Below are 24678 nucleotides of genomic sequence, written 5' to 3' on the forward strand. Positions count from 1 at the left end.
TTGTTCAGAGTGATTACCACAAGGCCCTTCCGGGTCTGCAACATCAAGAGGGCACTCTACCACACGCATGAGATTCTTCTCACCTGCCTGGAAAGGGGGCCCCTGGGGACCAGGAACCGTTTTCACAAAACCACGGCATCAAGTGAGTTCAGAATGGATTTTCTAATTGAGTGGAAAGCAGGTACTGTACTCTTGAGTTTCAGTAAACCAGAATACAAGGCTGGTAGGACTTGAAAAATACTATTTAAAAGAAAGCACATATTACAATTTCTAACTAAATCTACCAGCATGGAAGCAATGTCGGGCAGGAACGCACTCCACATGCCCACAGCGTGACTGTTACGACTCAGACTCTCCACCATTGAAGACTGACTCTAGTCCTTCACTGTCACCGTGGAAGCCCCTCCTGGCATGGGGAGGCTCTCAGCCCTGCCGGTCAGCATCTCCCCTGTCCACGCAGCTCGGCAGGACTCCACCACACCTGGCCTTTCCCTTTTCTTTTTGCTTAATGCTAACGCTACTGTGGCATTCTCCTTGCACATGCCTTGTCTGTACGTGGACTCTAACCCTCACAGGGAGCAACGCTTTCCTCTCCCCACATTCTGTCTGGCACTTAGCATGGCATTCTCAGCTCCTAGCCAGGATCACTCATGCTGGATCTGCTGGCAGGCATTCTCCGTCGAGGTGACTCTGTTCTGCACATTAGTGAATTTGAGACGGCTCTGGAGCTAGCGGCGGGTTGAATGGTTTTATACCTCCTCTGCCTGATGGAATTTTATATCAAAACACAAGCCACTGCTGTATCGCAGGAGAGTGGATACAGTCAGGCCTCGGTGCGGGGAGCAGTGGGCAACATTCACCGTGCGGTCCTGTCGGAGAGGCCTAAGCCTTGGACACCCAGACCCAGGGCGGCACAGCCCAGAGAAACAAACACCACCCACCAGAACCGAAAGGCGAAGCCAGGCTCAGCTACATGTTTACTGTGATGGACAAACAAAAGCAAAGTCTCCTCTTCAAAGCCTTCTCTGGAATTCAGCCATGCACCAGAGCCTCTCAGAGCAGTTGTCCCTGACAACTGGCCATCAGCGTGCGGGGAGAAGAGTTCCCAGCAACGGCCTCCTGGGTTCACTGCAGAGGACAGGCTGCTGAGGCTGCACCGGCTGCACAAGAACCACGCGTAGATGCTGGCAGGGTCGGCTGCTGTGCTGGAGGGAGCAGGCCTGCCGTCTCTCCAGCGCCTGGAGAAGATGCGGGGCTACTGCTTGCCAGGCCTGGAGTTGAGCTTCGAGGGCAGGGTCCCAGGACCTGTTTCTCAACCCACTTTGCTGCTGTGGATATGTCTGTGTAAGGAGCTCTGGGCAGTCATTTTATTCCATTCTTGAGTGACACTCGTGACAGCCCTCAGACCTGGGTGGCGGGAGGAACTGCAAACCACTAAACGCCACTGCTTTCTACGTCCCAAAGGGAGTGCCAGACAACCGCGAGATCGAATCTGCAGCAGTCACACTCTTACGCAAGCCACAATTCTGCTCAAAGAAGAGCAGAGGCAGAAGAAACACCTGCTCCATGGACCCTGAGGAGGACCTGACATCCTCTATATTAATCAGAAACGCGTAGTGGTTAAAGTCCCCAGCCGTGTGATATCATCGTCTGCATCACCATAAAACAAAATGAGGGTGGTCTTTGCGGTTCCTCCCCCAGCCCCTCTGAACCCTGGTCATCTGATTTCGACAGGCGAAGGGATCTGCTGCCAGTCGCTGAAGCGCTGGGCTGAATCCTCAGTTTGAATGGTCCAGGCAACTGTGGTGCATTCAAGAAGCTTACTCACCCAGGAGACCGCAACACTCTCTCCCGAAACTGTTACTGAAGCCTCTTCCGTGTTAGAAAAGGTTTGGAGGCAATTTAGTGTATCTGGCACTGTTGTGGCCACATTACACCTTCGCACCTTCCCCTCCCCCCTCCCAGCTTGCTCATCTTTTTACTAAACTCACATCTTAATGAAGTTCACATATAAAAGTTTATCTTTTTAAATGTATACAATTCAGTGTTTTAAAAATACATAATATTAAAAGTCATGCATCTATTACCACAATTAAATTCCAGAATAATTTCTTCATCCCCTTTAAAGGAATTTTATACCTGTTAGCAATCATTTCCTTTTCTCCCACTTCTAGCTTCCAGCAGCCACAACTCTATTTTTTATTTCTATGGACTGGCCTATTCTGAAATCATATAATATGTGGCCTTTATGTGAGGCTTCCTTCACTTAGCGTGAAGTTTCCAGGGTTAATTCATGCGATGGCATGGATCAGTTCTTCATTCCTTTTCACAGTGGAGGAGTATTCCATTGTATGGTCACATCCCATTTATTTATCCATTCTCCAGGTGATGGATATTTGGGTTGTGTTCACCTTTTTTTGGCTACTATGAATAATGCTGTTGTGAACCTTATCTTTTTTTTTTTTTTTTTTTTTTACATAAATCAGATATGGGTGAGACTCAGTATTGTGAGTCTTAAATACAAGTTTCTATAAGGACCTATATTTCCAGTTTGCCTGAGTCTATACCTAGGAGTAGAATTACTAGGTGATATAGTAACGCTGTGTTTAAATTTTAGCAGAACTACTGAACTATTTTCTACAGAAGCTACACAATATATATTTCTACTATTAATGTAATAAGGTTCCCATTTCTGTGTATCCTGGGAATACTTAGCATTTTCCTTTTTTTTGGTTTGTGCTTGGTTCTTATAACCATCCAAGTGGGTGTGAAATGGTATTTCATTGTGATTTTCATTCACCCTGATGATGAAACATGTTGAGCATCGTTTCATAGGCTTTCTGGCCATTGTCTTTCTTTGGAGAAATGTCTCTTTAAATCCTTTGCCAGTTTTTAAATTGAATTATTTGGTTTTTCTGTTTGTTTGTTTTGAGTAGTAAGAGTTCTTTATATATTCTGGATACTAGACCTTTACTAACTACATGATTTACAGGTTGTCTTTTCATTTTCTGGATAGTGTTTTGACACACAAAATGTTTTAAGTTTGATGAATTCCAACTTATTTTTTATGTGATTGCTTGCACTTTTGTTGTTACATGAAAGAAAACATTGCCTAATTCGAAATCACAAAGATTTATTCCTATATTTTCTTCTAAAAACTTTATAGCTTTAGCTCTTACATTTAGGTCATTGGTTCACATTGAGTTCATCTTTGTATATGGCATGAGTTAGGGGTCCAACTTCACTCTTCTGCATGTAGATATCCTGTTATACCAGCACAATTTGGTGGAAAGACTATTGTTTCCTTATTGAATGGTCTTGGATTCCTTGTCAAAAAGTAATTGACTATGGATGTCTGGGTTTATTTTTGAACTCACAATTCTATTCCATTGATCTATATGGCTATACCTCTCCTAGTACCATACTGGTTTGATTGTTGTAGCTTTATAGTAAGTTTTAAAATCAGGAAGCATGTGCCTTTTAATTGCTCTTTTTCAAGATTGTTTTGGCTATTCTGAGTCCTTTGCATTTTCATGTGAATTTCAGAATCAACCTGTAGTTTCTTTAAAAAATAAAGAAGGATTTTGATAGAGATTGGGTTGAATCTAGACACTAATTTAGGGAGTATTATCATGTTAACAATATGAAGTCTTTCAATCAATTTATATAAGATATCCTTCCATTTACCAAAGTCTTAACTTCTTTTCATTTTGTTTTACAGTTTTTAGTACACAAGTCTTATACTTCTTTTGTTAAATTTATTCTTGAGCATCTTATTCAGTTTGAAACTATTTTAAGTGGAATCAGTTTCTTAATTTTATTTTGGGATTGTTCATAGCTAGTGGATAGAAATACAAATGATTTTTGCATTTTGGTCTTAAATATTTCTTCCTGCTGAACTTTTTTTGTTTTTTGGTGGATTCCTTAAGATTTTCTGTATACAACATTATGTCTTCTATGAATGGAGACAGGTTTACTTCTTTCTTTCCTATCTGGATGTCCTTTTTTTTTTTTTTTTTTTTTTTTTTTTAATTCTTACCTAATAGCCCTGGCTAGACCCTCCAATATAATGTTAAATAGTCATGTTGAGAATGAACATCCCTGTCTACTGTCTCCTGGTCTTAGGGGGAATGATTTCAGTCTTCTGCTGTTTAGTATGATGTTACCTATTGGGTTTTTCATAGATACTTGTCAGGTTGAAGATGTTCTTTCTCTTCCTAGCTTGTTGGGTCTTTTGTCAGGAAAGGGTTTTTGGATTTTGTCCCATGCTTATTCGGTGTCTGTTCGGATGATCACATGCTTTTTGCCCTTTATTCTATTCATGTAGGTATAATACATTGATTGATTTCCATACAAGCCAATTTGTTTTTCCTGGAATAAATCCCCATTTGGTCATGGTGTATAATATGTCTACATATAGTGAGATTCAGTTTGCTGCTATTTTGTTGAAGATTTTTACATCTGTTTTCATGACGGGCATTGAGGCATTGATCTGTAGTTTTTTTTTTTTTTCTTGTGATATCTTTATTTAATTTGGTGTCAGGGAACAGATTACCCTTTTCTCATTTAGGTTTTGGTTTAATAGTTTAAGCCTGGATTACAATTTGCCTGCATTTTTTGTACCTGGTGGAAAATCGTTTTACATGATAATATCTACTTTTTTCATCTTAGGGTCTAATGCTTGTATATTTATTTATTGAGGAAAAAACTTTTTTTGCCCACACATATAGGCATCTAATATGATCATGAGAATGAATAAAACGGTTACATACTGTTTTATCTGTGGCCACCATGATTTTCTATAACTCCTATATTATTATTATTATTATTATTAATTTTGAGACAGTCTCACTCTGTCACCCAGGCTGGAGTGCAATGGCATGATCCTGGCTCACTGCAACCTCCACCTCCTGGGTTCAAGTGATTCTCCTGCCTCAGCCTCTTGAGTAGCTGGTGTAGACAGGTGTATGCCACACCTGGCACATTTTTGTATTTTTAGTAGAGATGGGGTTTCACTAAGCTGGTCTTGAACTCTTCACATCAGGTGATCTGCCCACCTTGGCCTCCTAAAATGCTAGGATTACAGGCATGAGACACCATGCTTGGCCCTATATTATTATTTTATGGGCAAAGACTTTCTTCTCTCTCTAATCCTATCACTCTCTGGCTACTAAATTCCTCCCATTACTCCATTAAGCCCACTTCACATATTACCTTCTCCATGAACTTTCTCCTGAAAGATTTCTCGTTTTCCTCTCAACTCCAATAGCATTTCTGTTTGGATTATTCAATAGTGCATCTATGTATCTGTTTTTGTTGTAGGTTTCTTCTGTGGATTTTAGTGTCTTTTCTTTCCTGAGAGATTTATGATACTGGTTTACACTTTCTGTCATCTTCAATAGTACCTATTTAGCACATTCTCCTTAGTTCACACTCAACATATGTTGCTTTAATAACTTTCTTAATTCACCCTTGATATAATGTCCAGGAATTCCATGTAATATATGAAATTATTATATTCATGCCACTGTCTTTATCAGGAATTAATAAGTAATTGTAAGTAATTTTAATATGTGCCAAGCATTTCCATGTAGTAAACAACTTTATAAACAAATCTAACATATATAAAATGGATTTTTAAAACTGAAATCATATTATATCATATGGCACAGTGAGAATTAGAACTTGGGAAAAATAAATTATGTAACAGGTAGTTATTTGTTACTTAGAAAATACTGCAAGGTAAAATTACGCTCTTTCTCCCTGGCCGCGACTCTCTCTTCCAAGAATGTGTACAGTACCTGGTGTCAGAAGGATGACCGATGTGACGATCAAGGAGCAGATGACCAGAATGACAAGCAGTGCAATTGCTATTCCTTTCCAATTCCTCTGCGGAGGGTTGCTCCCCACCAGCTCCTAAAAACAGCAACAACAAAGAAAACCTCAGTGAGTGAAATAAGGAAATAAGCCAAAACGACACAGTTCATTTAAATCAAGAGCCAAGACACACAGCAGTGAAAAAGGCATCTTCCCGTCCTTGAAGGTACTATTAGCTCCTTTTCTTCCTCTCTGCCTTCAGTGCCCCAAAGCCTTGGGCTGTCATTTTCCTACTATGGCCAAATAGTACCTCAAGAAAGAAAATCTGATAATACTATGTTTACAACTTTAACGCTTCTCCTCCCAATAAACCAAACTCTACAGTATAGGGTCATCCTGGAGCTTTCCTTCATCACAGCTAAACTCCTTACCCTAATTGAATCCAACTCAACTAGGATTAAACTTTTATCTCCAAGTCCTCTGTCATCTTCCCCCTCAACACCGCCCTTTTTTTTTTTTTTTGAGATGGAGTCTTGCTCAGTTGCCCAGGTTAGAGCGCAATGGTATGATCTTGGCTCACTGCAACCTCTGCCTCCTGGGTACAAGTGATTCTCCTGCCTCAGTCTCCCAAGTAGCTGGGATTACAGATACCCACCACCTTGTCCAGCTAATTTTTGTAATGTTTTTAGTAGAGATGGGGTTTCCCCATGTTGGTCTCAAACACCTGACCTCAAATGATCTGCCCACCTTGGCCTCCAGGGAAACCTATTTGCACTGCAGCAAGAGGTGGGAGATAGACTCTGGAGACACTGCTAAAGGGTGCTAAAGACTACATAAGTCTGGGAAATTCATCACGCATATTGCCTGCTGACACCAAGTTTTCAGTTCCCTGCAAAGTAGAGGAAGCATATAACTGGAAGTCCAAACTGTGATTCTTTGAGAGACACAAAGGATAATATGAACACTTATTAAGTAATAAATATAACGGTTACATATTATTATTATTAATTACACAAGAGTAAATAAGGACACATGGTCACACTGCAAAGGGACCACTTCTGCCCATGTATAGTCCGGAGAAAACACTCTTAAATCCTCATAATTGCAACTCAGTAATCAAGCCAAAATGAGGTAGAATGAAGATGGCCTCAAAAAGTAGACAACGCAATATGTAAATATATTTTCATCGAAGATTAAAAGTTTATTAGAATGTGTCAAATTGCTACAAACTTAAATAGATATTATGCAATATCATCCAAATGTTTAATATTGGCTATATTGGTTATTAAATTAAGAAAAATTCATGGGCCAAGATAGACTTAGTAGGAAAGAGTTCTATGGTGGTTTAGAATTTCTACAAGTCTTCATATTTGCCATCTAAAACTTAATTTATTCAACAGAGAGTAGCTTTTTAGAACTTAAAAAGTAAGACTACCCATTAGCAACAAAATAGCTACAGAAAGTTACACTGATTCAATCTCATTTCCTATTAGGTAGTATTTTCTGTGGGAGAAAATCACTGGCCAGGGCCAAGGATAAGTAATTAGATCTTGCTAATTCAGCAGCTTTTCATTTCACCCGAATTCAGAAAGAAAATAAGCCATTTTCATCAAGTCTGTGGCTAGCAGGAATCTTTCAGTGGCACTGTTCATATAACCACCCTAGTGCATACAATTTCTCACAGCCCCAGCTGACATTCCTCAAACACCATGAAGATGAAATTCCAAGGAAATCATTAAAAACAGAATGCCAAGACCAAATCTTATTCATGAAGCGGAATGATAAAAGTAATGCTATCTTCATTAGTCCAAATAATTGATATCTTTTGAGTATTGTTTCTTTTTCATTTTTAATATTTATTTAAATTTTTTGTTTTTTTTTTTTTTTTTGAGACAGGGTCTCACTCTGTTGCCCAGGCTGGAGTGCAGTGGCGTGATTGTAGCTCACTGCAGCCTTGACATCTGGGGCTCACATGATCTTTCTGCCTCAATCTCTCAAGTAACTGGGACTACAGGTGTGTGCCACCAAGCCTGGCTAATTTTTATTTTTTTTAGAGACAGGGTCTCACTGTGTTGCCTAGGCTGGTCAAACTACTGGCCTCAAGCAATCCTCCCGCCTCAGCCTCCCAAAGTGCTGGGATTACACGAATGGACCACCAAGCCTGACCTGAATATTGTTTCTTGTAATAGTAATCTAGACTTCTAAATTCTGTTTTAAACACATTTGTTATATAATAGGTACATTGGTCAAAGTCCATATGCAACTTAAAACAAACAAACAAACAAACAAAAACCCTAGGACTTGTGATCTATATCAATTACTTGACCAGCCAATAATGTGACTGGTTTACTTACAAATATTCATTTGAACAAACGCTGGAGTGGTAAACACCTCCCTGGCCCCGACACACTCATGATATGACAGTGGCTGGATGTTGTTACAGATCATGACATAGAGAATACGTTTAGAAAAAGGTTTTAGAAAGAAGATAAATAAAGGTATTTACAAGACATATTACATGAAGTAAGTTGAAGGAAGTGTTTCTCTTCAAGTACCAAATACTTAAAAGTCCTCACTCATTTGATGGCATATCACATGGACCGTGGAGCAAACTTACTCTATATTGCACTAGATGGCAGAGTTAGAACCAAAAGGAAATTTAACAGAGGCGAATTGTGCAACACAGAAACTTCAGAATGTCCAACCGTTAGTACTGCCTGACAACAGAAGAGGCTGCTTCACCTGGAAGTGAGCAGGATGAATGGACATCTCATGGAAATACTGAGGGTCTGATGCTTCAGGGAGGAAGGCAGCAATAGATGACGTTCATAAGGAGGAACACAGCAGAAGTTCTGTGGTCACATATAAGATGGAGACGAAAGACACAAAACTGTGGAAGCTGGTACATGGGGTGAAGAAATGAATGAGAGTAAGGGCATTTGGTGAAAGTGGGGCAAAGACTGTGCTTCTATCATGCCTACTGGACTAAGGTAAGGTTTTGCACAGAAAACCAACCTGGTACGCATTCGTGAATTTAAAAAATGCGCAGTAAGATAACCCATTGGCATCAATGCATATCCCACTCAACTGGAGTGATTCTGGATCATATACATCATTTCTTAGGTACAGACACATCACCTTGCCTTTCTGGCAGCATTCTTGCATTAAAACTCACAGGGATAAAGATGTTCTTTACCAAATTCCATTTTTATTTGCCAAACTTTGTTTGTCAGACTGCAGGTAATTTTCTTTTACTACACAAAAAACATTGTAACCATAATAATGGGAAACATAAGAAAAAAGGGATGAAACATCTTGTTAATCCAAAAAATTCACTTTTTAAACAATTTTCATATTCTTTTCTATTTCTGGTTTATATGTACATTTAATTTTTAAGTAGGTACAACCACAGCATAGATATAGTTTTCAAGTTAGAATGCAGGCTAATATGTACTTCTTTGAACATCTAATTTGGCTTCTCAGATGCAGACTTCCTCCTAACCTGCAGGAGTTGAACTGTTATAAATTTGGATAGGATTGACTCTGCTTTCCATGAAAGTCAAAATAAGTCACTAGGTTATCCCCTGGCATACTGAGTTTCAGTAGTGTATTTCTCAATAGAATTACATATTTTTTTGCCTAGCAAGGTGAAAATGAGGCTATAACATATTCCCTATTCTGTGTGGTACCACATGCATACTTTGGAGGTCCACTGAAATGGAAAAGCATGTTCACAATCAACCATTGGCTCTAATAAGAATAAATCTTTTATCCAGTGATCCGCATGTGTCCATCCATCCATCCATCTATCCATCCATCCATTTACTCATCCATCCGTCCATCCACATCCATCCATCTATCCATCCATCCATTTACCCATGCATCCATCATCTATTCATCCACATCCATCTACCATTCACCCATCCATCTATTCATCCATCCTTCCATCTATTCATCCACATCCATCCACCCATCCACATCCATCCATCTATCCATCCATCCTTCCATCAACTCATCCACATCCACCCATCCAACCATCTACACATCCATCCATCCATTTACCCATCCATCCATCCATCCATCATCTATTCATCCACATCCATCTACCATTCACCCATCAATCTATTCATCCATCCATCCATCTATTCATCCACATCCAACCACCCATCCACCCATCCACATCCATCCATCTATCCATCCATCCATTTACCCATCCATCCATCATCTATTCATCCACATCCATCTACCATTCACCCATCCATCTATTCATCCATCCTTTCATCTATCCATCCACATCCATCCACCCATCCATCCATATATCTGTCAATCCACACCCATCCATCCAACACATGTTTATCTAGGCTTACTATGTCAGGTTGGATTTTGAGAACCTTGAATACCGGAATGAATAAAATAGACACTGATACTTTCAACCGAAGTTTAGTGGCTTTCATTTTTTTTTTTTCATAGTTCTTCCTCGTAATCTAGTACAGGAATGGGGGAAGAGACAAACAAGACAAACAATAAGCAGATGAGCTCTTTAAGACAAGAGACAAACAGGACAATGGAGTTCTGAGAGCTGTTTGCATCAGAGAGTTCTCTAGCAAAGTGACATCTGAATAGAACTAAAGGAAATCTGTAGAGCTGACATCTGAGAAGACAATCCAGATAGAGGGAGTGGCAGGTGCCTGGCCTGTGAGACAGTGTAGGCTTCAGTGGAGACAGCAAGGAGGCAGTGGCCAGAGTGGAAGAGCAAGGTGACCATTCTGTGAGAGGAGGGGGGGCAGCAGGGGCCTGGGAGTACAGAGCCTGAGGGCCAGGTGCAGGCTTTGGCTTACCCCTGAGTGCAAGGGGTGTGAGCACAGCAGTGTGTAAATAAGGCTCCCACTAAGGAAGGTGGCCCGGGGAGCTGCATCAGGGAAACACCTGCAGAAGCCAGGCTGGGAACAGGAGCGGCCAACAAGGAACGGGGTGACGAGGTCTGTCCTGGCTGGCAGCAGTGGGTGTCATGGGAAGAAGCTGAATTCTGGGCATTCAATAGAAAAATATCAGCCAACAGTGTTATTCTGAGCCAGTCGTGCAGACCTAGGTGTCAGGATGCATTTATGTTTCCGTTTTGCATATAAAGCCCTCTCTGAGGCCCCAGCCTTCTGTTTTCAAGAAAAAAGAAAAAAAAAAAAACATGGCAAGTCTGTCCTTTTTCTACCTCTAAGTCAAATCTAAGTTCTACCCGGCTCTGCTTACACCTCTTGCTCCTGGAGCAAGTCATTCCCTTCCATGCCCCCTTTCCTCAAACCCCCTACGACGTTTTTGTTTCCTGGAATTCCCCTTCATCTTCAGTTTGCCAGGCAAGTCCTCATGCATTCTTTACTTATCAGCTAAAATATCACCTCTGACATGATAGGAAATACTGCCTGGTTTCATAGGTATTATTCTTCCACCTGGACACAATCACAACACTCTGTGATTGCTTTTCCGTAACACTGCTTCACTATTATGTATTTCTCATATATATATATATATATATATATATATATATATATATAGTTTTAATACACATACTATATTATAATATATATAGATTATCGCAATGCTTGTGTCATTACCAGAGGACAAACTACATGAGGACACAGTTATCTTGCTGTGTCCAATGTCTCAATGACTGGTACAAAACTTGGGACAACATGGTGCACAGACACTGTGCGTTGAGTGGATGGTTGGATGGATAAATGCCTTTAGAAGTAATAGAAAGGCAATCACTGATGAACGGAGAAAGCAAAGGGTTAATGCCGGCACAGTGGCTTGAATGAGCCCTAAGCAGTAACGGACCCTGCAAGGTGTAATGAAACTGACACGCATGGTCGGCAATCCTGTCCTTTGTGACATCAGTTGCTCATACCTATTTTTAACTCAGGTAAAAATAAAACAAACAATGAACTAAAACCAAGCTATACCTTTTCTAAGTTGTTTGGTCATTTTAAACATAAAATTCACCTTTATTCAATGTTGTTATCTTAGTAATTTGTGATTACAGCTTGATTTTTGGTGTGTACCAATTGCACATCTTAAGTGCAAGTGACACAGGTTAAGATAATAATTACAGACACCATGATGTCCCTGAACTGATTCAAGCAGGACCCTAATGCAGGCTGCCTTAATGTTCTCCGCAGCTACAGCCTCTCCATGAGGGACTGCATTCCTATTCTCTCCTCTCTGTGTTAAAATGGACACAGGTCACCTTGGCCTGAGCTTTGTATCTCTCATGAATTTGCCTTGCTACCTTTATCAGACTTTGTGCCTGAGGGAGAGAAGATTCAAATGAGAACTCGAAGGTGGAGATGATTTTTGAATGCGGCAAGGAGGAAAGGGGCTGGAGAGAAAAGGAACTGATGGCTTAGGTGGTGTAAGGATTAACGTATACGCATTTGAAAGCACACCGTAATTTACAACAATTATAGAAACATAAGATACTAATTTACCATTTACCGCTATCACCACTAAGTAATATTTTAGCGACATATGATATGTAATAGAGTGAGAACTCGAAAGTGCATTCGATTTCCTACCCTTTATAAAGAAAGTGAAGGGGCTAGAGTGATCACGTGCCACCGTGATCCTCCAACTTCTTGCTGCATCCTGAGCTTTAATGAGGGGAAATCCGAAATGTAATTTTTATGGGGTCCTCAAAGCAGAGTGATATCCGTTACTGGATCCATAACTGTGACTCCACAATAAAGGGATGCCAAGCAGCCAGTCACCGCCGTGAATGTTCCAGGCCCATGTCCCACGATGTGCTTACTTCATGTAACGCATGTCTGGCCTTACACAGCTAAAGGGATGGAAGGAGTAACCTCCAGCAGAAGTGAGACTGGAGAATGATTTCACAATCAACCAAAGCCTCTTCCTAAAGACACACCCCTGCAGAAGACTAGAGCAATCAGGGCAGCACCGCAGGGACCCCGGGGACAGCTGAGGTCCAGCCTTGCCAGCCACGGTGGGGACAGCTGGCAATCGTGCATTTTATGTCCCTTAGCTAAAGGCAGAGGGGTCAACCAGATGGCCTTCTCACTAGGGAAGGAGGAAGTGAAGTAAATTATTTCTCTCATAATAATCTATCTTTAAACCAATCAGTCTCTTCTTCCATCAGGCAGCCAGCAGAAGTATATTAAGACTAGAAGACTATGTCTTGTTCCCAAAATAGAAAGTGGCCTTTTTCTAGGATATAGCCAGACCCAAGGTTAGGTAATTGATAGCTTTAAATAATTCCAGAGGATATGTATAAATCAGCAGTGACTTGGGATTCACAGTGCAGGCTGGAGGTGGAAACACAGGCCGGTCTTACTGAAACAAGAGGACCCTAGCTCATCGTCCAAAAAAGTGCTGCATGCACGTAGCAGTGAAGACCTTCCCACTGCCTGAGATGCTCTTTCCTTGTGACTGTCACTTTGTATCTTGTGAGTCCTTTTGGGGTGCATTTGCTAGTTGTGGGAGTGAGTGACGGAGGGATAAGGGATATGGCCACGAGACGTGAATTAATGCTGCCTTCATGTGAATAACTGCAGAGACTGCAGGTGTGGGCGGCTAAGCAGCCCTTCTCCAAAGACTGGAGCAACTGACGTGGGAATGGGAGGTGGTGGTGGTGGAAGATGATGTCATCTGACCTTCCCCAACACTTCTGTTCATTTCATTCATTAGAAGTGAATTCTGAGGACTGGCAATTAATTACGCGTCACCATCATCCTAATGGAGGCAGAGGAGTCCATGTTTCCAGTACATCCAGATACCAACCGGCAGGTGCTCTTCCTCTCATGAGCAGTGCCCACCACGGCCTCCATATTAATAAGGGACATCTTACTACCCAGGCTCTCCCTCGCCCTTCCCATACATGTCTCACGGACTCATCTGGGATCCACTCTCCTTTGCTTAAATACATTTGGGAACTTCTAAAGTTGCCTGTTTTACATAACATAACTTGATGCTGCTGCCCGAGGGCACAGCACTTTGAAATCCCATCCACCACCACTAGGAAGGAAGTTGTCAGCCCTCTACTTGAAGATCAGCAAAACTGTGTTTGCAGAATTAACTTCAGCCATATCAATCCTTCTAGAAAACAAACAGGCACATGACTGACTCAACAGCTATCTGTTAACATTTCTTCTTGATTATTTTTACCTGCAAATTCCAACATCAGAGTTCAAATTATTTTAGCCTCTTCAGTTTAATCGACTGGGTCTGATCGATTCTTTTATGAAATTAGTTCAACATATAAGTGAGTCTTGCTTTTAGAGCTCAGTCTACTTTGGTTCCATTTTGATATACATTTTGAAGGTATCAAGTTGTTTCATAGATTTCCAAATGCAGCAGCACTGTGACCCAATTACCCACAGAAGAAATGTCACAACACATCATGTCCAAGAGAAATCCCTTTCAGTGAAAAGATGCCTGGGAAGTAAGCTGCAGAATTTGAAACTGAGCGTTTGTATCTTTCACCTTGCTGTGTGTGATAACAGCGTCCTAACACATCTTCAGATAATGGCTGTTTTTGCATAGACTCACTGAAACCCACAGGCGATTTTGAGATGAGTTTTCTATACTGGGTAGCTTTCTGGCATGCTCAACACACCACTTCTCAATGTCAAAAATCCCTGCAGGTGCTCGATAAATATTAAGTAACTAACAAACCAGTCTCAAAGGCAAGGACCACCAGCAATTTAATGGCAAAGACTAAAATAATTTGAGCTCAGTTTTTAAAAAGGGCTTGCCACCCTGGTGCAATGTTCCAGCATGGCATAGAGGCATTGTGAGAGTACCCCAGTCAGAACGATCTGAGATGCCCTCCTCCTCCACCCATGGGCCCCGGAAGCCACACTTCTAGTCTGTGACCCCTCTCCTCTCCTCCTCAGTCAGAGACTATTAATTAGGCTCACCTAGGCCAAAAGTCTGCTCCAGGATTTGCGGTGTGGGTTTAAAATATTCCAAGTTGTTCTTGGCTGCTGTCACGAACCATGAGAACGGAAGGTGGGGAGGGAAGCTAAGTGCCTGCTGCCATATGGCATAAGGATTCTAAAGGAAATAAAGCAGATTCACAGAATGAGAGGAAGGAAGTAGAGAGGCTCAGAACCAAAGACAGTGAAAAGCCAAGAGGCAAGAGGTCAAAGGGCAAGAAGCTCAAGAGACAGGATGAACCCCTCTCGGCTTTCCACTTCCTGATGCACTGTTCGTCCTGAGGCCTGGATGCATTTCTCCCTTGGATTTAATGACGCACTCCTACCACTTTAGGAGTTATTTCGTTTCTCGTTTTATGTAAACTAGTTTGAGCTGATTTCTGAAACTTGAGAGCAAAGAAGCCGAATGCACAGCAAGCACAGATGCTCTGTCCAGCTGCCTGCCCCCAGCCCTGCACCATTTCTGAGAAGGTGTTCCCTGAGGGGCGTGTGCCTGTGTTTGCTGCGCGCTCTGGCTACACTTACACTCAGAAACCAGGTAGAAATTTCAACCACACTCTTGGTTTACAATTTAACTTAATTTAATTTAATTTAATAATTTTAACGTTATTTTTTGACATGGAGTCTCGCTCTGTCACCCAGGCCGGAGTACAGTGCCATGATCTTGGCTCACTGCAACCTCTGCTTCCCAAGTTCAAGCATTTCTCCCTGCCTCCGCCTCCCAAGTAGCTGGGATTACAGGCACCTGCCACCACGCCTGGCTCATTTTTGTATTTTTAGTAGAGACAGGGTTTCGCCAGGTTGGCCAGGCTGGTCTTGACCTCCTGGACTCAAGTGATCCATCTGCCTTGGCCTCCCAAAGTGCTGGGATTACAGGTGTGAGCCACTGCGCCCAGCCTTTGGTTTACAATTTTAAAATAACTAATTTGTCAATTTGATGTATATATTTTCTTTGAAAAGGCTGGTGATTCTACTAGTAGGTATAGTTAGTTTCCCAGAGAAACTGAGTGAACTTTAGCATTTACCCTAACAGATCCTCAAGAATCAAATTTGTCATCATCCACCAGCCTTCTAGTATGGGCCCTCTGTGACAGGAGGAAGCTACTTTAAGTGGAAGCAAATGCCAGCCAAGACAGTTGGCACAGCAGAATTCTCATGGGTCTTGAAGAGAATGGGCTGTTCCTGAGGTCTTCACTATTTTAGGTATCAAATTACTCAAAAAGAAAGCTGTAGTATTTTTAAGCTTTAGCTGGCCTAGAATGGGATCTGTTCATTAGATCCAGGTTAAACAGCTGCTGGCCTAGTATCAACATTTTCAGACAGTCCAGTATAATGGAAAAACAAATAGCATCAGAGAAATGCTTGGTCACAGGGATGCAACTGATGAGTAATTTTACTATCTTAATTCACCTGCACCCTTAATCTCCTTTGTCATGAAAGCTAACAGTCACAGGTACCAGGGAATGGGATGTGGACGTCTTCGTGGGGTTTCATTGATCTGTCTACCAGAGTGGTGTATTCCATTTAACAGAATGCCACACAGCAATGCAAATCACAGCCTCACTACATGCACAACAGGAACAAATCTCACAAACAGAATTTTCTTTTCTCTTTTCTTTCTTTCTTTCTTTTTTTTTTTTTTTTTTTTGACACAAATTCTCACCCTGTTCTCCAGGTTGGAGGGCAATGGTGTGATCTCAGTTCACTGCAACCTCTGCCTTCTGGGTTCAAGTGATTCTCCTGCCTCAGCCACACAAGTAGCTGAGATTATAGGTGCACGCCACCATGCCTGGCTAATTTTTTGTATCTTTAGTGGTGGCGTTTCACCATGTTGGCCAGGCTGGCCTCGAACTCCTGACCTCATAATCTGTCCGCCTTGGCCTCCCAAAGAGCTGGAATTACAGGTGTGAGCCACCGCACCCAATCAAAAATATAATTTTAAGTGACATAGATCAGACACTAAAGAATGTAAGATGAATGTTTCCATTTGTGTAAAGTTCCAAAGTGGGCAAACTACACTAGGTGGTTCACATGTAAGGCCACGAAGGCAAGCCAGGAAGACATTTCCATGAAATCCAGGATGCTGCATAACTCAGCCAGGAGACAGAATCTGCAGCTGGAAAGAGGAAGGGAAGGTACAAGAGCTGCGGGGTACTGGCTGTCCTTTCCTAGACCTGAATGGGTTATTTCACATCAGGAAATTCAGGTTACACCCACCTGTGAAGCTGTATGTTTACATGTTCCACAGTTTTTGTACCGTAATGTGTCACAATAGCAATGGTTAACCACAGGTACTGGATCCCAGTGGCATGACAGGAAGCACTGGCCCAAAGCGGTGACCTGAAGAGACACATCCCTACACCTGCACTCAGTGGGAGAGACACAGACATCAGGCAAATGCAGGTGTGGAACTGCACATACCTGCTAGTTCCGGGAACTGGCACCTGGAATTCCTGTTCATTGTTTTACCTCAATAGACAGGAATTCCAGGTGCCAACAGGGAGTATAATGATGGGGTGTGTGCTGATTTTTACTAGGTATTGGGGCAGGCAAGGGCGCTCTGAGGAAGAGAATTTGAGTTGAAAGTGGAACAGTATACAGGAATGAGGTAGTGGCCAGCTGGGGCAGTTTTCCTGTGCCATGGGGCGGGTGTAACCCGGCACACATGTACCTGCATGTCAGGAGCAAGGGGTGAAACATCTGAGATGAAGCTGGACAGACAGGCACAAAGCCTGGTGTGGAATTGGTCCAGCCTTGTGGACCATGTCACTGGTCCTGTATTTTATCCAAACACAATAAGAAGCCAGTGGAGGATTCTGTAAGCCACCGCTGATAACTTCTAGAAGAAGTCAAACATTAATTATTCCGTTTGTCTACTGACATCAGACAAGTGCCTAGAGAAAGGTCAGGATTAGTTCCTTCTCCCACTGTGCCTTCAAATGTGTCAAATATCAGGCCAATGTGGAATCCAGCTCCTTAAAAAGTAAGCTATTCACACGGCAACTATAAACATTATCGGGAGAAAATCAACAACACACACCTGACCGCAGGATCGCCCATTACACCGCTTCCTTCTATTGTCCAAATGTATTTTCTTCCTAATATTTATTCACTGTGAAAAGCTCTGACATAAATTTCTTTTATGTATCATGGACCATTTACTCTAAGTAGAAGGTAGCAACAAATCACCGAATCGATGGTGCGCATATCTCAGGATGGTAGAGCAGCCTTCTAATCATTGTATTTCCATATTCAGGAGGACAACAGATGACTCTGGGATGGCAAGAACAAATTTTAAATAACATTGAGCAGCTGACACGTGTCCGTCAATAATCCTCCAGGAGCCTGTTGGGCGCACATCCCCATCACTGCTGGCTCGTTTACTGAATCTTCATTGCTGTGGCTCTTACCTTTCCACAAAGGTGCGAAAAGCCAACACAGATCATAATTAACCCAAGGACCTAGGGGTGACTGGAGGAAAATGCAGGACTCCGCATGGTTCCAACCTCACAGAAGACAGCAAAGAGGCTCTGACCAGGTAAGGTGCACTAGTGAAACTGGCGAGAAAGCGCTGGCCCAGTGCAGCCTGCGGCAGCGACTCATGAGAACGTGCAATGAGTTTGGCGTGATCCCTTCCTCCCTCTCCCCCTCCTTCTTCATCTCCTCTCTCTGTCTCTCTGTCTTTGTTTCTCTCTCAATGTTCCTCTGTCACTCTCTCTCACACAAACATAATTAATGCCCAGTAATCCACAATTTAAATGAAATTCTCAGCCAGGCACAGTGGCTCACGCCTGTAATCCCAGCACTCTGGGAGGCTGAGGCAGGTGGATCACCTAAGGTCAGGAGTTTGAGACCAGCCTGGCCAACATGGTGAAAGCCCGTCTCTACTAAAGATACAAAAATTAACTGGGCATAGTGGCTCATGCCTGTAGTCCCAGCTACTCAGAAGGCTGAGGCAGGAGAATTGCTCGCACTGGAGGTAGAGGTTGCGGTGAGCTGAGATAGTGCCACTGCATTCCAGCCTGGGTGACAGAGCAAGACTCCATCTCAAAAAATAAAAATAAAAATAAAATAAATTATCTCTGTTCGGGAAAAGCCATGAACATAAAAGCAACAACAACAAACAAGGAATGTCTGAGTATAAGCAGGCCCTGATCAGAAATGCAGAAGAGACTCAACTATCCAGAGAGTCACGAATTCAGTCATTTCTGTGATGAGTTATTTCGCTCATCAGAAGGTAACAGCAACTTGATTTGAAAATGCTGATGATCCCAATAGGACTCCCCATAGCTCAGGTGAGCAGCTCAGAGACAACGGTGGGAGAAGAGAAGAAATATGCAGACAAGAATTGACCATGCACCGAGAGAAACGTGGAAGAGCGTATGCGTATCAGACGCAGGGAGAGTGAGAAGCGGGTCACAGCCCCAAAGCCAGCAGCAACCAGAGAGGGAGGGGGGAAGCGGCAGCTGGAAGATCCCACCAGTCTGGACCTTTCTCGTGAAAGCCAGCAGCCACATGAATCCCAAGATCCCCAGCATGACACTGTGTGAACATTATAACTCTGGAGTGTTAAAAAAGGGGCAAATATGGGTCTATGATGGCTTTTTTTTTTTTTTTTACAGCAGCATGGTACATTTCTAAATAATTTCTTCCTGAAACTATAAAAACACAATCTGCACGTTAAGTAGCAAAATTTGGGTTTTTGTGAAGTTGCACACAGCAGGAACAAGAGAGCTCAGTTTCCATCTTAAACTAAATTTAGACTGTTAATGTTTTACTTTAATTTTATCAGTCCAGCTTCAACATTATTTTACGACCCAAGTTCTTTAAATTGTTATAGTTTTAAAGAACTTAAGGATACCATTATCGTTCTTTTAGACAAACTGGATTTTTAAAAAATAAACGTAGTTTATGATACACTGAGACCTGAGGCATGTGTTTTAGTCGTGACATCTACAACACAAAAGGAAAGACAGAAATCTTTGTTTTACTTCGGACATCGTGTAACAGGCGAAAAGAGCGTGTAGGGGCTGAAGGAAAGCAAATGGTGGTGATTTCATTGGAAAGTTGGGCCTGTAAGGAAAGGCCAGGGTAATTAGTGTACTTATCTGGAGAAAGGGGGGCTGGCCAGAGCTTAATTACTGCCTCCACATATAATGCGTCTGTATCATCCAAAGGATTTTGGACAAAAGAAATAATAATTATCTATTTCGTAGGATAGAGGCAGAAGACGAATTGACATGGCAAGAAGGAGTGTTTGAAATAGCTTCATGTATTTCTCAAAATGATGGTTCGAAGATAGCCTCAGAGCCCCCTGGGTGTGTACGTCAAATGCAGATTCCGGGACCCTCTGAAATGGAGTCTCTGGGGACAGGGCTGGAGAACGTTCATGTCTCACAGTGTGCCCAGTGCACTCTTATCAACACTGCAGTATGAGGCCAGGCGCAGGGACTCACGTCTGTAATACCAGCACTCTGGAAGGCTGAGGTGGGCAGATCACCTGAGGTCAGGAGTTCAAGACCAGCCTGGCCAATAGGTGGAAACTCCATCTCCACTAAAAAATAAAATACAAAAATTAGCCAGGCATGGTGGCATGTGCCTGTAATTGCAGCTACTTGGGAGGCTGAGACAGGAGATTCACTTGAACTCGGAGGCAGAGGTTGCAGTGGGCCGAGATCACACCACTGCAATCCAGCCTGTGCAACAGAGTGAGACTGTATCCAAAAAAAAACAAAAAACAAAAAACATTGCAGTCCAGCATGAGAACCATTACCTATAAGAACTTCTTACACCTGCAACCTGCCTCAGTCTGTTTGGCAAAGCCCCCCACAACTGATTTAAGAATGGAAGGCTCAAGAGTTTGTGATGGAAATTTTTCAAATGTAAAATTCCACCCATTAGCATTTCATAGACCAGTTTAGAAACGTACCCATGTAGAAACCAAATTCTGATTGGCTGTCTTCTAGCCCTTGCCTGGCCTTATTTAAGTACTGCACGAGTACATGTTATATGAGCGACAGCTTTTCCTAAGTACAGTTTTTCCTTTACCAAGTCAGAAGCAACATGGGTGACCAGTGACATCATTACCAAACAGCACTCACAACTGGTGATGCCCACTTCTGCGTCTTGAACATTTCAGCAAAACTCAAAATTTGAAACCCATACTCAGCATACATAAGCTTTGTGGCTAGCTCCATAGTGAACCAGTAAATCAGTAAAAACAATAATGACAATAGCCAAACTCAGTGTCTGATAAAATCCAGTGCAGCTGCTGAAAGCCCGCTCCTCTAAGTGTGACAGGAAGCAGGGACAAGGGCGCTGTCCGTCCCGTCAGTCCTGAGGGAGAAGGGGATGTGTGTTTCTTCCCCAAACGCCTAGATCCCTATTAAGAAAAAAGAGTATGTCCATTAAAGGGCTATCGCAATGCCCCACACTAGCCTCTTTTGGTCCAAAATGTTCAGACACATATCAAGCAACAGGTCTCAGGGTACTTAGGGCCATAAATATCGGTGCTGATTAATTGTGACCATGGTGATTAACAAAGTGACAGCAATATACACGTTCCACACCAGAACGCATGGAAACTGTGTTCTTGTAACACGGCAGCATGATAGAAGCAATTTTCATGAGAATCTTCAAATAACGTGTATTAGAAAGCAACCAGCCCACTTAGTACATGGTATTCACTAGAACCTAAATGCTTAAAACTAGCTTTATTTAATAGTATTGCAGATTAATGGAGGAAAAGCTAACCTACTTGTACTGTTAGTTTTGCTCTTCATTTCTTTGAATTATTGTGGACCTCAGAAACTGCTTTACTCAGAGCACCTCCTTACTGTTACCCCCATTTTTTTCTTCCAAGGGAAGTGGAGGGTGGGAGGCCAAGGATCCGGGCCAGGCTGAGATCAGGGCACAGGAACAGATGGGCCTAGCCTGAAACCACAGAGCCCAGGGCTACCAGGAGCTGTGCACTGTCCTGGATCACTGGGCAGACACCAGGAGAAAAGGAAGGTCCTGAATACCAATTCCAAGGAAGGGGTGTAAGAAAGGGTGAAGGAAAACAGAGCCTGATGTGAGGTTTTGACGACAGCAGCTCTCTGAACCCTTGGAGCTAGGCGTCTGGAGTGTTCTTCCACCACCGCAGGCCTTTTATGGGCGGTGTGCCCCGGGCCCTGGGAGATGGCTCAGGGAAGCGGGGTGGGCCCAGGCTTGCTGGAGTGGCCCTGAGCCAGTGCTGCTCAGTGACCATGTAACTGCATCTCGAAGGATGGTGTTGGTGCTTCCCCCATGGTCTGTGGCCCCCAGAGGGCATCCCTGGCAGCTGTCCTCAGGGCACCACAGTGTTCCGAACACAGGTCTTTGCTGTCCTACTTCCTCTGAGGACTTCACCAATGCTTCCCCCAAGGTGCACTGCCTTTCATCTGAAAACAACCAGCATCGCTCATGCCTTCTCTCTGGGTGCTACTCAAAGTAAGCGCCGTGAGCACAGGACATCATTAGCATCCATCTCTCTAGCACCAGGGAGCCTACTGACATTTTCACACATCGAACTTGCAATATTGGTTTCCTGAATGGAAAAGACTTCTCTTAATGAAAGAAACCACAGAGCCCAGATGAGCTCTGTGGGCTCTGGGCTTACAGATTGAAATGAGTCAGACATCCCTGGGTTTGCCTCCACCATGTACCAGCAGAGCTTCCATCCATTAAACTCCTGGAAGCTCAGGTGTCAGCTGGGAATCACATAGCCCCTGCAGCACTGAAGTGAGGATTACAGACAACATAAAGAGCTTCTACCAGAGTGCCCAGTGCAGAGCGGGCAGTCAACACACGGTGGCTATCAGTAGGTATTACCTATGCAAACAGCACCAAAGTGCACCTGTGTTTCACTGCTGGGGAAGTGCGATGTGCCGAACATTTGTGTCTCCCCAAATTCATAGGGTGAAATCCTAACTCCCCAGTGTGACAGCACTAGAAGGTGGGGCCTTCAGGAGCTCATCAGGTCATGACGGTGAATGGGGTTAGTGCCCTTCTAAGGAGATTGAAGAGCCTGCTCTCTGCACTCCGCCGTGTGAGGACACAGCAGGAAAATAGCCATCTGCAAACCAGAGCTGACCACGCCAGCCCGCTGACCTCACACTCCCCAGCCTTCAGAATCATAAGGAATACATTTCTGCTTCTTAAGCTGCACAGTATGTTGTATTCTGTTACAGCAGCCTGGATGGACTGACACAAGAAGTTAAGGTAAACGCACAGACAGCATCTCTATAGCAGCAAGCCTCCCCAGTTGACCTGCATCACTACACTAGCCCAGTGCCTGAGTGCTGTCGGCTCACAGGAAAAAGAAAGCATCGGTCCAGAGAGCAGACACAGTGGCCTGTGGAAGCGTCTAAGGCTGCTAAGGAGCCTGGAGACTGGAGGTGAGCACAGAACCCTGAGATTCTGGCGGCCGCTCCAGGAAGAGGAGCTTCTCACCTTCAAAGGCTGAGAACTAGGAGGCTGGCTTAAAACTGGTGGTCTGACTTTTTGGGGGTGGGCTGCAGTCTTTAGAATGTCAGGAGGGGTGGCTTGTATTCCAGAAACCAGACAGTACCAGGCCAGGAACCCTCTGTGCTGGTGGTGACCATAATAAATGCCAGGACTATGACATAACACCCAGCTCCATCTGAAACGCCTGTGACAGGCCCGACCTGCACTGGCGACGTGACATAAGACACGTGCTGCTGCTGGACCTCATTCAGCCCCTGCCTCACCCTGGCACTCCAGGGAGGAATGTAGTCTCCACATTAGCCTTGGGTCCTCCTTGACTTGGGTGGCCATTCTGAGGCTGGCACCTGTTTCTGCATATTTAACCATGACAATTACACATCTTTCTGATAACGCTCAAACAAACAGCATTTGTGATGCCACACAGCTGTAAGCCTGCCCAGATTGCTTCCTGACTTCAGGAAGCCTCTTCAATGTGTTACCCAAAGGGGTTGTTTTTTGTGGCCATTCCTTAAAAGTGATGCTCTGTAGCAGTGAAGTGCAACATTGAGAGTCCCAGCTCCAATGATCAAGAAAGAGAGGCACTATGCTTTTCAGTATATGCGACCTTTTCTTCCCCTGAAAGGTGAATGGAAGGCCTAGACCCGGCAGAGACAGGCTCTAGGCCTGCTGCCCACCCAGCTGTGTGGCTAGATGGTCAGAGAAGCATCAGCAAATTCATCACACCTTCGCAGTTGTATCAGGCCTTACCGTGCTCACACTTGGATTCCACTGACCTGCTAAGAAGAATTTCCCAGAACTCATCTCATTTGATCAAAACACGGATAAGACAAATTATGCCTTTTTTTTTTTAACAGATTAAGAAGCAGAAGCTCAGAGAGGTTAAGGGACTTGCCCAAGGTCACACAGATGTAAAGTAGCAGAATCAGACCTGAGGCCAGGCCTTTAGATTCTAAATCAGAGGCTCTTTGACTACAAAACCTAAGGAAATAGTGTATATTCTTTTTGTTTTATTTTATGTTTTATTTCATGTTAATACCTTTTGAGGTACCAGTTGTTTTGGGTTATATGGATGAACTACACAGTGCTGAAGTCTGAGAGTTTAGTGCACCCATCATCCAAACGGTGCGCACTGCACCCAACGTGTCTTTTTATCCCTCATATTCCTCCCACTCTCCCTACTTCGGAGTCTCCGAATCCATTATGCCACTCTGTACACCTTACATACCCACAGCTTAACTCCCACTTGTGAGAATATATGATATTTGGTTTTCCATTCCTGAGTTACTTCACTTAGAATAATGGCCGCCAGACCCATCCAAGTTGCTGCAAAAGACATTATTTCATTCTTTTTATGGCTAAGAAGTATTCCATGGTGCATATATACCACATCTCTTTTTCCACTCATTGTTTGATGGGCACTAGGGTTGAT

The 24678-nt window shown here is 43.2% G+C and overlaps 1 protein-coding gene across 4 annotated transcripts in view; it reads right to left on the reverse strand.

The window, feature by feature from the left end:
* Positions 1-24678, reverse strand: part of DPP6 (dipeptidyl peptidase like 6) — a 1161897-nt gene that overhangs the window by 452604 nt on the left and 684615 nt on the right. For all 4 annotated transcript variants that reach the window (XM_039472700.2, XM_074378865.1, XM_039472699.2 and 1 more), the window contains exon 2: positions 5802-5916. In XM_039472700.2, coding sequence (XP_039328634.1) covers positions 5802-5916 — 115 coding nt within the window. The remainder of the gene's footprint in view (positions 1-5801; positions 5917-24678) is intronic.

The sequence above is a fragment of the Saimiri boliviensis genome, chromosome 10, assembly GCF_048565385.1.
Source record: "Saimiri boliviensis isolate mSaiBol1 chromosome 10, mSaiBol1.pri, whole genome shotgun sequence".
In the NCBI taxonomy this organism is placed as follows: Eukaryota; Metazoa; Chordata; class Mammalia; order Primates; family Cebidae; genus Saimiri; species Saimiri boliviensis.